Below are 17,687 nucleotides of genomic sequence, written 5' to 3'. Positions count from 1 at the left end.
CAAAATTGATGAAGGATACATAATGAGTATCAGATAAGGATGACTGAACCTCTCTCAGGTCAGACCCATATGGGATGGTGATTGGTGATCTGACTACCTGGTTTCATCCATGTCCAAAATAAATTTACTCAACTAATAAACTTTTCAGAATTGCTTGAAACGCCCTAATCCTTCAGTCTTTTCCAGGCGTTCCTTAAGATGCTCAACCTAGTTAATATGTGGGAGAGGTTTTCTATTTCAAAAAAAAAAAAAAACTGGTAGTAACCATCTCAGCAGGAGGAGGAGAAAAGGGAGGAGGGGCAATACATATAGGGCCACAATCAACAACATCAAGCATCCTTACAGCTTACTACCATTAAAATAATAATAATAATAATAATAACAACAATAACAGTACAAAAAGGCCAGGATAAAGAGCATACGCAATAAGTTCTCTTGTTGTGACTCTTGTAAGGTCCATGCCTTCGTGAGTTTTTGGATCATTTTCATCGTAATCTTGGACATAGATGAAGAACTTGCGAGCACGTCGTTTTTCAAATATACCCATCAGTGGTGATTTAAGGGCCTCCATATCAGTTGCTGGTACTTTGTGAATCTATTTCAATGATGAGAAGAAACTTGGATCAGAAAAGTTCCATAGCATTCTCAATTATTTCAGCCTTGTTAAAAGGAAACTAGGCAACCTTATGTTCTCTAGAGCTTATTATGTTACATTTTCTTGGTTAAAAGCTAATATAATGCAATGGGGGTAAGACATCAAAGAAAAAGAAGCAGAGATAAGTGAATGTAGATTTATATGGAGCTCAATTGAAGTAGGTCTTGAAGTTTCTTTTCACCTCTTATGATCTCTCTCTCTCTCTCTCTCTCTCTCTCACAGCAATCCAATGCCATGTTAATTATCAATTCTTGTACTCTTGTTGCCATTACTTATTAGTGCACTTCAAGTATGAAAGTCAACTAATCAGTCTATCTTGTCATGCCTTCCTGGAGGGTTAGGGGCTGTTTAATAATGGCTGAACTAAATGACTTGTTGCTTTGCCTTTTTTTATCAATAACAGAATATTGCTTTGCCTTTTAGTGGATAAAAGAGTTATATGATAAAATATTTAGGGGCATAGTAAACTACATAGCATACCTTTCAGCTATTAAGGAGAACTAACAAGTCACAACCTACTTAATGATTTATTTACTAAAAAGGCAAAGCAATAAAATTCAGTTAAGCCACTTTAGCTGTTACCAATGGCCTTTTACATAATTGGCATTTTATTCAGAATTAATAACACTATTTCTTCTCTTGCCACCTGTTCTTGTTGAGGTAGTTACAATTTACAATTCACCAGTATGGAGTTCAGATCCTAAGTTGTCCTCGAGTCTAAACGACTTTTATCATCACATAAAGGTACCAAGTTAAAATTTCCCAGTATGTTGACAATTTACCTCTTACACTACAGGATTAGGTATCAGTGTCTCCCATGGAGACCTAAGTATTTGGTCCAAGCGGAGTTTCCTAAGGGTTTTGGTTTACGAAAAAAGAAGGGCCAAATAAAATGAAGCCTTGGTATTAAGTTACAGAGCCCCATATCATGCCCCTTTCTCAATTTTAGCCACAATCTAGAGTCAATTGCACAGGTCCAAATCCTACCACCCAATACCAAAGTGGTTACTCAAGAATCCTGACAGTTTAAAACCTGGTTAAAACCAAGGTATCCAGTTAAGTTATATGTTTATAAGGCTTTTTGTTTTTATTTAAGACCAAAATAAGTATCATAGTCTTCAAAGTTGAAATCAGGAAGTCCAGACTCATCTTCATGGTTAATGGTTTGAAGTGTCTTCCTGTGAGTCCTAAGGCCCAGTTTGTTTGCAATGCAACTTTATTTGCACCGATGCAAAAGTATGGGAGTGCAAATGAGTTGTATGCAATTTATGATTTATTTTTGTTTGATACTTTACTTTGTTTTCTTTGTTTGCAATGTAAAATAAAACTTAAAGCAAAGTAAAACCCAAGGCAAAAAGTGAACTAAAACTTACACTCTTCTGGTTTCTACAATTCTATTCCCTGAATTTGTACTACTACAAATGAAACTGCATTGCAGACAAAATAATCCTAAGGAAAAAATGGACTATAGATTTGTTAGTTTTCTCGTTTGGCTTTGCACAAAATAGGAAAAGTATCATTATAATACAATTTGATCAACATTCTGTGTTAACAGAACTTGGAAAAGACTTCACCTTTGCATGTTTAAATGCCGCATCTCTCTCGCTCTCTTGTCCCTCTTGCCTTAGATATTTGCTGTTTATTCAATTATTCTTTCCATTTTTGGTAAGATCTCCGCTCCCGTCCATTGACTGATAGAACCATATTTTTTTATTATTGCCATAGGAGGAAATCTTTAGCAGAATGGACCACATTTCCACTCTATCTGGACACAGCTACAACAATGGGGAGATTTTTCCAGTATTGAAGTTGTAGAGGTCCTCATTGGATGTGAAAGAGCAAGGAAAGGGATGGACCTTCAATTAGCAGAAAGGTAAAACAAGCAACAAGAATGGACACTGAAGGTTTCTCACTGGCTAGGAAGTGGAGGAACATCTTGACGGTTGAAAAAAAAAAAAAAAAGAGTTGTTGCTGGAAGAGCTTGTTTACCAGAAAGAGTTCACAATTAAGATAAGAGAAGGAAGGAGAGGAACGGTCCAGGTAGTAGGCGAAGCTGTGTCTTGGTTTCAAAGTTTTCTAGATGGAGGAATATATGCAAGTTGGTGTGAAACTTAGAACAGCACATTCAAATATTTAAGGATGGAGTATTTTGCTGAGAAAAGAAGAAATTCCAAATGTTGGTTTGTAAGTAGCCATACAAGACTACAGATTTGAACAGAAAATAAAATAAAATTAGAAGAAAAGAGGAGAAGAGAAGAAGAGAGATGGAGAAGAAGGTATCATGGAAGGGTTTTAGGAGAAGAGAGTGGTTGGTTGTCTTAAACAGCCGCCCTACCCTTTGAATTTATATACATGCTTTCATAATTGTAATAGGACTTAATGTTTATATGGCAAGATAAGATAAGCCTACTAGGAAAGCTAATCCTAATCAAGACTTAATTAAATCTATGCTGTCCCACGAGTACATTAATGTGGGGTCCACAGTTTCCTACACTCCCCCTCAAGTTGGGAGTAGATGTTTGTCATTCCCAACTTGCATAGATCTTCCTCTAACTTCTTCCTTGAAACAGCCTTGGTGAGAATGTCTGCAAGCTGCATGTCGGAGGTGATGTAGGAAAGGCATACTTCTTGAGATGTAACCCTTTCTCTGATAAAGTGTCGGTCCACTTCAATATGCTTAGTTCTGTCATGTTGTACTAGATTATGAGCTATATTAATGGCAACCTGATTATCACAATACAACATTAGGGGTTTCTCATAAACAATACCCAATTCCTCAAGTAATGATCTTAACCATAGAATCTCAGCCACACCATTTGCCATGGACCTATATTCAGCTTCAGCACTGGAGCGAGAAACAACACTTTGTTTCTTACTCTTCTAGGAGACCAGATTACCTCCTACAAAGGCACAAAATCCAGAGGTAGACCTTCGATCATCAACACACCCAACCCAATCAGCATCTGTGTAGACTTCTATCTTCATGTGGTCATTATTCATGAACAAAATGCCTCTGCCTGGGGACCTCTTCAAATATGTTAATATCCTCTCAACTGCAAGGAGATGAGTAGTTCTAGGAGAGTGCATATACTGACTAACTACATTGACTGCATAACTGATGCCGGGTCATGTGAGGCAAAGGTAGAGATGTTTTTCAACTAACCGTTGGAACATAGCTTTATCTTCAAGAGGCTCACCTTTTGCACTGATCTTGTGGTTCTGTTCAATAGGTGTGTTTGTAGGCTTAACTCCCAACTTTCCTGTTTCTTCTAGCAGATCAAGAACATACTTTCGTTGAGAGACAAAAATCCCATACTTGGATCTAACTACCTCAATGCCCAAGAAGTATTGTAGTTCCCCTATATCTTTTACCTCAAACTCTTGATGAAGGAGTTGCTTAAGAGACTCAATTTCACTAGCATCACTTCCTGTTACTACAATATCGTCCGCATACACAGCAAGCAAAGTTATGGAAGAAGCCACTCTCTTAATAGACAAGGTGTGGTCTGATTGGGCCTGCACATATCCGAACCTTTCAAGGGCTCATCTGAATCTGTCAAGCCAAGCTCTGGGGGACAGTTTTAGTCCATATAAGGCTTTGTTCAATCGACAAATTGTTAGGTCCCATAAACTTTACACACAATTCTCAGACTCGTAGCAGAATTCACACAACTCAAATATCAACAAAGAAACTAGTATTCATTCAGAAGAAAGGAAGAACAGTAACAGTTGGTCGGCTCTTCGAGAGACCACCGGCTCTCCCAATCCCTCACAGTATTCTTCACTGCACAAAAGCCTATCACCCCCATCCCCCAAAGCCCCTTATACTCCTCTCACAGCATAACTGACTCCCTTAATAAATGCCCAGCTAGCCAAGTTATAAATGCCCATACTCTTCTTATTCCTAACTGAAAATGCCTCAAGACTCTCCCTATTCCCTCCAGCTATAATTGCCCCCATGTTCAATTATTTCCCCTTAGCCAAAATCTGACCTTTCCCCTTCCTGGCATATGTAAAGTTAATTGGGGGCCTATCACAAACCTTTTTTCCTGTCTCCATACCATAAAATCCAGGAGGCAACTACATGTAACCTTAAAGTTAATTTTGATAAAAGTTGCATGATTGGTGTCAATATGAGTTTGAGAGAAGTGGAAGAGAAAGGGCTCACATTTTGGGGTGTGAGATCGCACAATGGCCATTGAAATATTTGGGGCTTCCACTAGGGGATAATCCAACCAAAGAAAAACTTTTGGAATTCGGTGATTGATAGATTTTTTTTTATCAAAAACAATTTCATTAATTCACCAAAGAGGTTACATAAGGAACACAAACACACTTATCTTCCAAGTACAATCAAGAAAACAAAAGAATAGGTAGAGACAAAAAATTACAACTTAGCCCAAAACATTGAATTCCTTTCTGCCCCTTGTTTAGCTAAACCATCAGCTAGAGAATCGGTTGATCTTTTGACCCAGTACATTTTAACTTCCATCTCCCGCACCAGCCACTCAAATTTCCTCCTCTGATTATTGTACCTCCATAAACCATTGTTGTCTGCATTCAGCCACCCTATCACCACCTCCGAATCCCCTTCAATTAAGAGTTTTCTTATGTTCATCTCCTTGGCTTTCTGGACTCCTCCCATAACTGCAAAGATCTCAGCTCTAAGGGAGTCATCCACTCCAATTGGGCCTAAGAACAAGGCAAAAATGACCCCATTCTCATCCCTAAAGACACCTCCAATCCCTGATTGTCTAGGGTTCCCCCTACTACTCCCATCAAAATTTAATTTCATGAACCCAACAGGTGGAGATGTCCAAGACTGACTCATTACTGACTTGGTCTGTGTGCACTTTGCTATTTCACCCCACTTCCTCAACATGTCATCCACTGTGTAACATGTGAATAGTTCCAAAGATTTCAGCCACTGTACAGCCCTAAAATGAATGATAGCCTTTAGTTCTTCCTCCCTCTCTTAGCCGCTAAGAATATCCTGAAGTTTCTTTCTTCCCATATTGTCCAACATACTGCAGCCCTCAAACCTCTCCACATAGTCCTTCCCCTTTTCCTACGCCACCTAATGAGGGAAGGGGAAAAAAGGGGCAGATCTAATGGAGGGTTCCATCTACACCCAAAGAGGGAAAAAGCCCATTCTCAAATTGACCTCGCAAAATGGCAAGACACCAGTAAGTGAAAACTAATCTCCCCATCCGCTTTATATAGAACACACCAATGGGGTGACAAGCAAGTATTGGGTCGCTTCTTTTGGAGTAGATCACCAGTGTTGAATCTTTCCAGACAGGCTTCCCAACAAAAACTACCAACCCTAGGAGAGATTGCTCTGCACCAAACCTCATCAACAGGGAAAGGGGGGGGGGGGGGGGGGGGTTACAAGACTGGTGGACTGGCTTAGGACTTTGAAAAAGGAAGCACAAGAAAAGAAGCCAATGGGGGTAGGGGTCCAAATTCTAGAGTCCGCCCTTGTGGGGTCTAAGACAACATTATCAAGAAGTTCAAGAAGGCTTGAAATATTAGCAAAGTTTGAATCCCTAAAGGCCCTTTTGAGACCCAAATTCCACCCAAGCCTAGAATTGGAAGAGGACCGGTGATTGATAGATTCACAAAAAGTTAGTTTCTTGGAAGAAAAACTACCCATCTTTGGGTGGTAGGACAACTCTAATTAAGTCCACATTGGCTAATCTCCTAGTTTACTTCCTATTTGTGTTTAAAATTCTTGTGGGAGTGTGTGAATTTTTGGAAAAATTAATGAGGGACTTCCTATGGGAACCAAGGGACGAAAAAAGGGATCATAGATTTAGGTGGGATATTGTTACCAAAACCAAAAGTGATGGAGGGCTCGGATTGGATAATTTACAAAAAAAGAATGAAGCTTTACTGGGGAAATGGCTATGGAGATAAGGAAAGGGATAATATATGGGCTCAAGTAATTCTAAGTATCCATGGGCAAGCAGTGGACGGTTGGGATGCAGGAGTCTCATCTAGGGCTACAAGAGCTTCCCCTTGGAAATCAATCCATACTATTTTACCCTCATTCCTTCCACTCATCAGGTATGATGTTTATTCTGATAATTCTGTGAAATTTTGGGAACATACTTGGGTAGGAATTTAAAAGAGAAATTTCCAGCTTTGTTCCCTCTCGAGTTTTAAAAATGAGCCTGTTTCCACCTTTCTATCCCCTACTTTGTCTGGTCCTTATTGGAACCTGGGTTTTAGAAGGGCTCTTAGAGATTCCGAGCCGAGTTGAACACCATTTCTGATTTGCTTAAGATCCTAGATGAGGTGGTTATAGATCCCTCTAGAAGGGATAATAGGATTTGGGTTCCTTCCCCCTCAGGTGTCTTTACTTGCTCTTCCTTTTTCAAAGAGTTAGCCCAATCCCAACCGGTTTTCGGACACCCTTTCCTGGTCTTGGAAATTTAGGATAGACCAATTCCTCCCAAAGTGGGTGCCTTCTGCTAGGAAGCATTCTTAGGAAAGTTTAACACTTGCGACTTACTTCAAAGGAAACGGCCAAATTGGTGTTTGTCCCCACACTGGTGCATCCTATGTAAGGAGAATGGTGAGAGATGTTATCACTTAATGGTTTCCTATCCTTTTGTATCAAAAATCTGGTGCTGGTTTTTTTCTTTCTTTGGTTGCAGGTGGTCCTCTCCTCCAAGTGTGCAGAGCTTGTTTAACATTACGTTAGTGAGAGGGTTAAAAAAGAGAAGTAAATTTCTGTGGAGATGTGTAAGAGCAGCATTATGTTGGACAATGTGGGAGGAAAGAAATCAAAGAGTCTTCCTTGAGAAAGAAAGAAATAAGGAAGCTATCATTGAAGTAATTTCTGTTAGGGTGGCTCATTGGGTTAAGACCTTGAAGCTTTTAGAAGATTACACAGCAGGATATCATTAAGAACTGGAAAGAAGTGGCTTGGCTAGCTCCCTTGAAAACTACCCCTTCTCCAGTTTGGGCTCCTCCACCCTTGGATTACACTAAATTGAACTTTGATGGAAGCAGCGAAGGAAACCCAGGTCCTTCAGGTATAGGTGGAGCTTTCAGGGATGAAGAAGGTCAAATTATTGCCATGTATTCGGGGCCTATTGGATGGGGGGATTCTCTGAGGGCTGAAATACTGGCAGTCTTGGAAGGGATTAAAAAAGCACAGCAGCTGAATATCAGAAAACTGGTGGTGGAAGGTGACACTAGCCTGGTTATTAGGTGGCTGCAGAAGGAAGAATTCAGTTTGTGGAAATACTTGGATGAAAAAAAGGAAATTAAACATCTGACTCAAAACATGGAAGTTCAGTTTTTCAGTGGACTAAAGGGTGTGCCAATTCCTTGGCAGACTCTTTGGCTAAGCAAGGGGTGGGAAGAGCTATTCTTTTCTGGGCAGCTTTGTAATACGAAGTAAACTTTCAGGGAGGGTTTCCTGTTGTATCCTCCTTTTTAATCTCTTTATTAATAAAAGTTTCTGTTATCTATCAAAAACATGTTTAAATGCCACATCAATACTATTCGCCATACACTATCTTTGCTTAGTTCAGGTATAGGAAACCAGTAAAAGAGTATTTATGCAGCATATTCAACATATATCTTGTCCATGCTGACCCACTGCAAAATGGTTCCTATGTACAAGCCATCTTAATCCAACTTCAGCACACTAATTTTATAGGTATATGAATGCGCTTAACCACAAGTTTCCATAGAAAGGTAGTTATAGTTTGTATAGATTTTTAAGAAATTGAAAACATAGCTGACAGGTGGGAAAAGGACTCACTTTTCCCTTGTTAAAGACATAGCTTCCATCCACAGCCTTAAAGTACAGATATTTTGTAACATTTGTATGAATAAGGACACGCACCAGAGTACCATTTGCCATCATGAACTAGTCAAGCAAACATTATCCAATAAGATATTAGTAAATTGCCGAACCCAATATTCAAATGTAGTTTAAGAAACTATAACTTAATTAAAGAAGTTCCAGGAATCAGTGGAAAGAAAAAGAAAAACCTTTGGAATCATGTCCACATTGTAATCCCTGCTGGAGCCAAAATGTGCTGGAGGCTTATCATTTCCCCTAAACCTTTTCCAGAGCTGAAAAATGATGCTTAAAAAAGTTAATATAAATAGATAGTTTAAAATATTTCCCTGAATCTGGCATTAGGATTTGCATTTGACAGCACAAAGATTAAAACCTGAATGAGATTCAGGGAAGTTGACTCTCCTCCATAATAGTCATTCCTGTCCATATGCAAGACCTGGCTCATAAAATACAGACAATGAGTTAAACAAGAAAATGCCGATGTATCCACCAAAGAACAAGATAATAAATACAACATAAATAATAGCAATAAGACAGATGGCATGGCATGAATGAATGTAATACCATCTCATGTGAAAGAAACCAAGGGGCACAAAATGCTGAATGCTGTAAAAAAGCGGCCATTACCCAATGTTGATCCCATCCATCTGCGGTCTTGGGAGGGGTGGACCGGATACGGCCCTAACCTTTGGCATTTTTTTGCACAAAGTGGCCACTCTCAGAATCAATGCCACATTCTCACATTGGGTAGCCTGAGATTTTACCATTACACCAAGTAATGGCCCCTCGAATGCTAAATGTTGTACTTATCCAAAATTAAAATAAAAATTAAATGTTGATAGAAAATGCAAGAATAGTTTAGTTATCTATCAGAAAAATGAAAATTGAAATGCATACACAACATGAATATCGCAAATATCGCATTATCATATATTCATGTAATAAAAAAATGTGCAGTTATTTTAAATTGAAAATATTAAAGATTATAATAGTTGTGTCTCACTCCTGCACTAAATCATGAATAAACCCAACACATTCTAAGGATAAATAAAGCAATCATAAAGCAAAAGGAGACAATTCCAGGCACTTATTGAAGCATGGATAGAGATATGATGGAGAGTCATGCCCTTAGCTCCAATCAGATTGATGTACCTTTTGACATTTATTGTAAATGAATAAAGTACATAATTGATTTATGTCATTGTGGTGTGTTTATGTGCAATACCCTTAAACTAGACACTCATGAGACTCGTGTTAGCTTAGAATCTTCACAGCCGTTGGATAGATCTGAGGAGATTTATCCTGCCAAGGCTGACATTGATGTGCCGCCAAGTTGGTTGGGGTGGCTTGTCTCAACTGCCAGAGTGAAACCTGAGGTACATGCAATGTGGGTTTTTCTTGAAACCCTGAACCGGACCGAAATTTCAGTATTGCCCTGGACCTTGGAGATAGATGGACAAAACTGGAGTGTTACACCCGACCCCTAGACTTGATTATGGCACTGCACTGGGTGTCGGATTGGGCCAGTCCTTAGTAAGGGTCAAAACCTGGGTATGTTGGGACAGTCCAAGAATTCATCTGAGTGGGTGATCATAGTGACAGGATCATCCCCTTTGTCGGACAAAGTGAATGATCGGGAATGCACTCTCTCTGATGAAAACCTAAACTGCCAACAGTTGATTTCAACCGTTGAAATTTGTTTTACAAAATATATTTATATAAAGATATATATATATATATATATATATATATATATATATATATATTATGGTTTCAAAATGTTTGCAAAAGGTTTTAATTCCCGAGATCCATGTGAGTAGAGAGTGCAACACTGTTCCTTGCAGCCGAGGGAGAGGTCATCTCTTGTCGGGTAGTGTTTGATCATTATGGGTTGAGAGGTTAAGTGTAAAATCATTAAGGGTAATGCCTAATGGGCTAATCTAGCATCGGCCCACAGTCCTTGGGTTTTATAAAGTGGTTGGACCCAAGGACCATTTAATGTAAATGTTGGGCCCATTAAGAGTCCATGGTGATGGACTCAAGGGTTCACTATCTCCTACAGTGAATTCGGCCAGGCCTTGTAACAAATGTTGGGTTGAACCCATGTGACTGATGTGTAGATCAATGTTTGGGTCCCACGCCATACAAGGAAAGCCAACTGGCAGTAGGTAAAAAGGTTAAGTGAGCACATAAACTTAATGGGCTTAAAACCCAATTCGAACTGGGTTAATTAGATTAATTAAATAAGGACAAATTTGGGTTTGGATTAGCAGACAAGGATAAGAGGATAAGTCTTATCCACTTAAAGAGTCTAGATCCAAATCCAAATCAAGAAACTCCTAATTTGATTAAAATCAAACTGATCTTAAACTACAAATAAAATAAGGGATTATCCTTATCACTTAAAGAGTTCAGATCCAAATAAAGGTTTGGATTAGGAAACTCCTAATTCGATTAGGAGGTTGTCTCTTTAAGGCTATAAATAAGAGAGCAGGGCGGACATGCAAAACACACAACAGACATTACAGCAGTCTACAGAGTTCTCCCCTGTTCTTGTCGCCCCTACCCAGTTCGATCTCCACTTGTAGGAGTGATCAAGAATTGTTCTTGATATTGCTTCTTGGCAGAAGAGGCAATTTGAAGTCGTGCTCACCAGCCCTCTACCACATTCTTGCTAAAGAATTCGGTTCTTGCTGAAGAGCCGTCCTGCTAATTCTACTTCACCTCTCACTGTGTTATCTTCAATGGAAGCAGTTTTTTGTTTTCTCCTTAGGCGTGAACACCTTCAATTGGAGTTGCTATTATTCCGTATCAGGTATATCCCTCTCCTCCCTTTTGGTTTCAGATCTGGTCCGGCTTATTTCAAGATTGATCCTTGAAAATGCAGTTTTCTAAAATAGGGAATGCGATTCCCATATGAGAGAAAGAGAAATTTTTGAAATTTTGCCCAACCTTCCTACAAGGTTCGGCCATCCATACGATGAATCTCTCATCCCTATATATATATATATATATATATATATATATATATAGATATAGATATAGATATAGATATAGATATAGACATAGATATATATCAAATGCATAATCTCAAAGTGTTTCTATTTCTAGCTTTGTATACATAAGAGATTTCTCTATATAGATTTTAGTTCTATTAAGTATTAACTGATATATATATATATATATATATATAGATATAGATATATATCAAATGCATAATCTCAAAGTGTTTCTATTTCTAGCTTTGTATACATAAGAGATTTCTCTATATAGATTTTAGTTCTATTAACTGATATATAGATATAGATATATATCAAATGCATAATCTCAAAGTGTTTCTATTTCTAGCTTTGTATACATAAGAGATTTCTCTGACAAATATCCGTGTCCAACATCCACATGCCCCACAAGGTAGGTTATACATTCTCTTATTGAAATGTAGATGCCACTTAACATTCGCTTATTACTTTAAGTATTTCCGGAAGAAAAGAAACATTTTCCATGAAATATTAGATGCAGTGCTACTGTAAACAAAAAATATAATCAAAATCAAGCCTGTCGTCGAGAAACCCACTAAGACTCCACGCTAAAGAAGTTAACGCGAATGGATATTTCACAATATGGAACTCTAACAGATGAAACTAGCGAATTGCACCCGGAACACCCAAAACAACAAAACTAAAAAACAGATTCGATGCAAAATTGCCTAAATTACAACTTAATCTATTGGGAAACGGGAGTTGACTCATTCAAGAAAAATAACTTGACTACAAGATATTCGTACTTGCTTGGAGATCCTTCTCTCAATTGATAAACAAAGCAGTAGATATTACAGAAATACTATCCAGTATTAAATGAGTATTAAATGAAGAAATTTTTTTTACTATGAGACTAGGATATTGAAATCAGAAGCAATCAAGAGCCAAAATATCAGGACAGCCACTTTAAAAATGACGAAGAATAGTCAATATTCAGTGCACTAACTCTTGTTTGAAGTTGCTACTAATACACATAACATACTCGAGATGAGCAAAGAAAACAAAAGAGCAAAAGCAAAACCTTGAGGCCGTCAACAGAAAGAAGACCACTGAGGATGCATTCTTTGAGCCCCGTTCCAAGCACTATCACATCGTACTCTTCATCCATGGCGATAGAAACAGATCTATGAACAGAATCGAGATCGAGATAGGTTGCTGCAAATAAAGAAGAAAATGAGGTGGTTCTGTGACCTGTCAATATATATATATATATATAGATATAGAGAGAGAGAGAGAGAGAGAGAGAGAGAGAGAATTAAAAAAGTGTTAAGACAAAAAATCAGCAAGAGCGAAGATTAAGCAGTAATGGAGTAATGGAGTAGATGTTTGCTTGTTTGACGAAGGCAAAGAATCTCATATCTATTTGCCAAAAATACCCCAAGTTTTGTACATTATCCCATAATGGTCCTGAGTAACATTTTTTTTATTTTTCTCATCATTTGGATTCCTAACTCCCAAACCGGGGAGTTTTGATCGAATCGAATGAGTGATGATTTGCACCTGGGTTGTCGACGGTTCAGATCGGACCATTTAACTTGAAAACGTCCAATCAAATGGTTCTATTTCACCCCTGAACCAGAATCTTTTTAAAAAATCTTTGACTTTGTTAATCGTTAGCAATCCGATGATCCGGGGTGGTTGAACTGTAACGATACGTTACCCCACTTAATTTTTTATTTGTCCTCTTTATTAATTGCAATTACACCTTTGCCCCACGCAAATGTTAATGTATCATGATTCATGCATATGATTACATTTGCAGAAGGGTGATTGCCAAATTTGCACCGGGTTGTCCATGGTTCAGACCGGAATTCTTTATAAATGAGTTAATATGGGATGTGTTCAGTACTTTGATAGGGTGATCTAGGGTCTGAGAAAAGTTTTCTCGGTGCACATGATACATTACCCCACTTAATTCTTTATTTGTCTTTTTTCTTAAACTAAGGCTGTATTTGGTCTGAAGGAAAAGTAGAGAAAGGAAGAGAAACCTTTACAAGCCTTGTGTAGGTTTCCTTCCTTTCCCTACTTTTCCCTTCAAACCAAACATAACCTAAAAGAATATCGATTGCAGTTATTCCTTTTTGCCCCACGCCCATGCTAATGTGTCATGCACAAGGTTAGATTTGCACCTGGGTTTATGAAGGATGTTTTTTTCAAAAAACGGAGCCACATCAATGCTACATTTGAAATCCGTTTTTTTAGAAAACACTATGTTTGATTAGTTGTTTTCTGAAATACCTTTTTTTCATACCACATCTTGAAAATCAGGAATAGAGATGGAAATTTCACTTATCCCCTGTGGGCCCCCCACCCCAACTAGGGTGGGTTTTTAAACCACTAATCAGGTTCAGGGTGGGTTCGGGAAACCCCGAAACTCTGGGACCGGAGGCGGTATTTGTTCACCCCGCCCTGACATCGGGGCAAGTGAGGCAAAGTCAGGGATCCATGTTCCCTGCAAGGATGGGGATGGGGTTAAGATTTTTAGCTCCATTGGGGTTCGAGGCGGGGACAAGGCAAGGAATTTAAATTTGGGGTCGAGTACGGGGCATGCAAAACCCGGCCCTACCCTGCCCAGTTGCAATTTCTATTCAAGAAAGGTGTGATCTTAGAAAATGCCCTTTTTAATGTTTTCTTTTTTTTTTTTCTATTATTGCTAGCAACAATATGTTGACATGGTATTGAAAAATGCCTGTGGCAGCAACAACAATGGTACCAAATAGAAAACTTGGAAAAAAAAAAACATTTAATGGAAAAATATCATACCTATGCAACACCATTTTTCTGAGAAAATGCATCTTAGGAAATGCCACTGTTTTGCCTTACGAACGAGTTAACTTGAGAGGTGTTTAGTAATGTGGCTTGTTAGAAATGCTTGCTAAGCACATGACATATTACCCCACTTAATCCTTTATTCGTATTTTTTAATTAAAAAGAGTATTGATTGCAATTACTCCTTTTACCCCACGGCCATGATAAAGTGTCATGTATATGAAACTCCGAAACAACCCAAGTTGTTTTTACCGAATATCCAAGCTTTTTCTGTGACTAGTAAATATGTACATGGCAATTTCAGATAACATTAATAATTTCAATATTCTTATTAGAACCATTTAAAAATGATATGGTGTGCTAGTAGATTTAGATTTGATATCTCATTTTCATTATTAATAAAAAACATTCTTATTTATCATATTTATTTTTGTTTGATATAAATATATAATATTAGAGATGTATACAAATTTTATAGACAATTTTTATGTTTTTTATATTTATATTTTCATATATGTTTTAAGTTTTTATTATATAATTATGGCATCACATGTTGACCTATATCCGACCAAACCTCCATCATATCCATCACCACACTAAAACCGTAAAATGTAAATGAGAAAAGCAAGAACCATTAGGAACTCGATTCAGAAACGCACTGAGAATCTAAAGAGATGATAGTGCATCGGATCCAAGAAGTGACTCTGCACTATGCCTTTGACAACAACAAAATAACCAAAGAAGTCAGTTTGTATGCCAAGTGATCAACAATCGAATTGGTCACCAACTTGCAATGCATCCCTCTCGTGGTGGAGGTGTGGAATCAAACCCACATGAGATCAGATTAGCACCCCACAAACACCTCCCACCTATGTGTTGAGAACACCTCCCCATGACAAGTAAGGGAGATCTTCCCAATACACCGTGAGATGTGCATGTGGGGCATTTATGGGGCGCCCTCTGTGAGGTGCCAATCGATCTTAGCCCACACATCTATGAGTTCAGATATACCAATAAAAAAAAAAAGAATTTTAAGGTGTTATCATGTATGAGATGTGCATACAAAGATCATGTTCGAACCATGTTAGGAGAGTTTTTTCTTGGGAGGTGATCCCAACTCTATATTGTATACACTATAAGGTGGCTAGTGGGCCTCGTGTACATCTTGCTCTACTTTTCACCTAAGTTCCCACTGGTGTACTATGTGATACCAACAAAAAAAGTTTAATCTATGTAAGGTGTAGTTGTGTCTAGATCTATTGGGCTCCACTCATGTAAGGTGCAATTATTATTTTTGTCAGATGGAGATGCATCCTGGATGGAGGAATGATAAGATGCTAGATGCGTGCAAGAAGAATGACATCCATGTCACTACAAGATTGATCTCTTCTTGGATTGTGGACTACAGTAGGATGGTTATTAGTTATATAGAATTGACGTTTAACATTTGTCCTTATAAATCCTGCTATATGGATTAGTGTAAGTAGAAACTTTTAAGTGGAGCATGCAAGATGATCTGTGGCATGTAGAAATGATAAAAGAGCCTCATCTCTCTCTCTCTCTCTCTCTCATGGCTCAAGTAGAAACTTAAATGGAACAGTACTGTATGTGCAGGCTTATTCTTCCTTGGGGTCATCTGAAGGGGGAGAGAATCTGATTCATGACCCAATAGTTAATAAAATAGCAAAGAAACTGAACAATAGCTCAAGCCAAATGTTAGTGAAATGGGGGTTGCAAAGAGGAACAAGGTCATCCCCAAATCAAGCAACCCTGATATGATCAAAGAAAACATACAGGTGTTTGGTTGGGAAATCCCAGCATAGGATTCAAAGTGTTGTCCAACCTTGGTGATCAGGTACATTCATCATCTTCTCTCTTATGTATCACATATGTCATATATCAATCAATTGTCTTTCCCGCACACAACTCTCCATCCCCCCAATAACTCTCTTTCCCGCATACAACATGCTGATCCAAAAACCTCCTGAAATCTTTGTTTACCTCTCTCAACCCTAAATGGTTATCCACTAAAACCCCAAGCCCTCTACTGCTGTAAGTTTTAGAGACTTCCTCTACTCAAAATGGCTGAAACAATAACAAACACTGAAGAGGTCAGTGGCACGACAGGCTTTCTAGGCTTTGCTCAATAGGTCGAGGAATTGGGTCTAGAGTTTGAAAAGCATGCAACACTGGTCGGTCCCCATCTAGAAATAAATGTGGAGCTAGTGTAGGAAGCTTTGAAGTAGTAAAGAAGACATTGAGGGGAAGAAACTTCCCACGTATTAAAGTGACTTTGGAGAATATCCATGCATTCATTAAGCATGCACGGAACCCCTCTCGTCATGTTGAAGTTGGTCATGATGATAGTGGTGGATAGGTCTTTATCTTTAAAGAAGAAGATGACATGCAGAAGGTTTTAAATGGTGGTCCCTAGTTCATTAGAGGTAGCTGGATGCTGATGGCGATTTGGCAAGATGGAATGATGACAGAGAAAATCAAGATGTGGCATCAAAAGGTCTGGATTCAAATGTTCACTATTTCGAGGCATTATATCTTCAATCAAAATTGTAAAGTTTTTGCTTCGGCTGCAGGTAGAGTCCTCGAAGACAATATTGAAATTGAGCTAGGGAAGCCAACAAGAGGAAACATAGTAAGATTCCACATATAAGTTGATCTAAGGAAACCATTATCACGAGGTTTCTTTCTGAAAACAACAATAACCTAGTATGAATCATATTTGCCTATGAAAATCTCACTAAGCTTTATCACTATTGTGGGCTCGTTGGACATAACTGGAAGAAATGCAAGCTCATTCCCAAAGCTGTCCCACTCAATACAATCTTAGCGGAGCTTGAAGAAAGGAAATTAGATGAGCCAGGAGAGTGGTTGAGAGCGGAGTACAGACCAGGAAAACTGTTCAGTTTTCCAACCCAAAAGAAATCCCAAGAAAATGGAGAGGCATGCAAGCAACTCCAAATCTTTAGAGGGGACCAAAGCTTAGAGGAAGACTCCAAAGATGAAATGGGTGAGAAGTGACAACGACAAACGGACAGCTCATAACCACCAACGAGAAGCATCAGCAAGGCGAAAGAGAAAGTTGCAAAGACGAGTCAAGGCAAGTCAAGTGAGTCATCTAAGAGGAAGAGAACCGAGTCAGGCAACACCTCAACTCAGAAGAAACTGAAGTGGAGCCTATTTATCGCAAGCCCAACTCCCAAAGCAGAAGAAAAAATCAAAATGATTAATATGGTCTCACTTCCCAAGGAAGGCTAGTATCAAATATACTTGACGATGATAGGCGAATATGGCATAATTAATCCTTCAACCGGTTTAAGGAGAAGAGGAAGACCATTTAGACATCAATCTTCACTAAAAGATCACTTGGATTCACAAGCGATGT

General features: G+C 38.5%; 1 protein-coding gene across 1 annotated transcript in view; it reads right to left on the bottom strand.

Moving 5' to 3' along the window:
• The window catches only part of LOC148873538 (guanosine nucleotide diphosphate dissociation inhibitor 2), a 69,686-nt gene extending 56,770 nt beyond the window's left edge, over positions 1-12,916 (bottom strand). The window contains exons 1-5 of the mRNA XM_088962281.1: positions 12,540-12,916; positions 8,854-8,916; positions 8,669-8,752; positions 8,436-8,543; positions 423-595 (exon numbers count right to left, since the gene is read on the bottom strand). Of these exons, the coding sequence (XP_088818407.1) occupies positions 423-595; positions 8,436-8,543; positions 8,669-8,752; positions 8,854-8,916; positions 12,540-12,626 (515 nt within the window). The 5' untranslated portion in view covers positions 12,627-12,916. The remainder of the gene's footprint in view (positions 1-422; positions 596-8,435; positions 8,544-8,668; positions 8,753-8,853; positions 8,917-12,539) is intronic.
• Between the last annotated feature and the right edge of the window lie 4,771 nt (positions 12,917-17,687).

The sequence above is a fragment of the Nelumbo lutea genome, chromosome 1, assembly GCF_056320005.1.
Source record: "Nelumbo lutea isolate HS-2025 chromosome 1, American lotus-T2T, whole genome shotgun sequence".
NCBI lineage: Eukaryota > Viridiplantae > Streptophyta > Magnoliopsida > Proteales > Nelumbonaceae > Nelumbo > Nelumbo lutea.
Note: the sequence above shows the minus strand (reverse complement) of the source record. Positions and strands in the feature narration are given on the sequence as shown.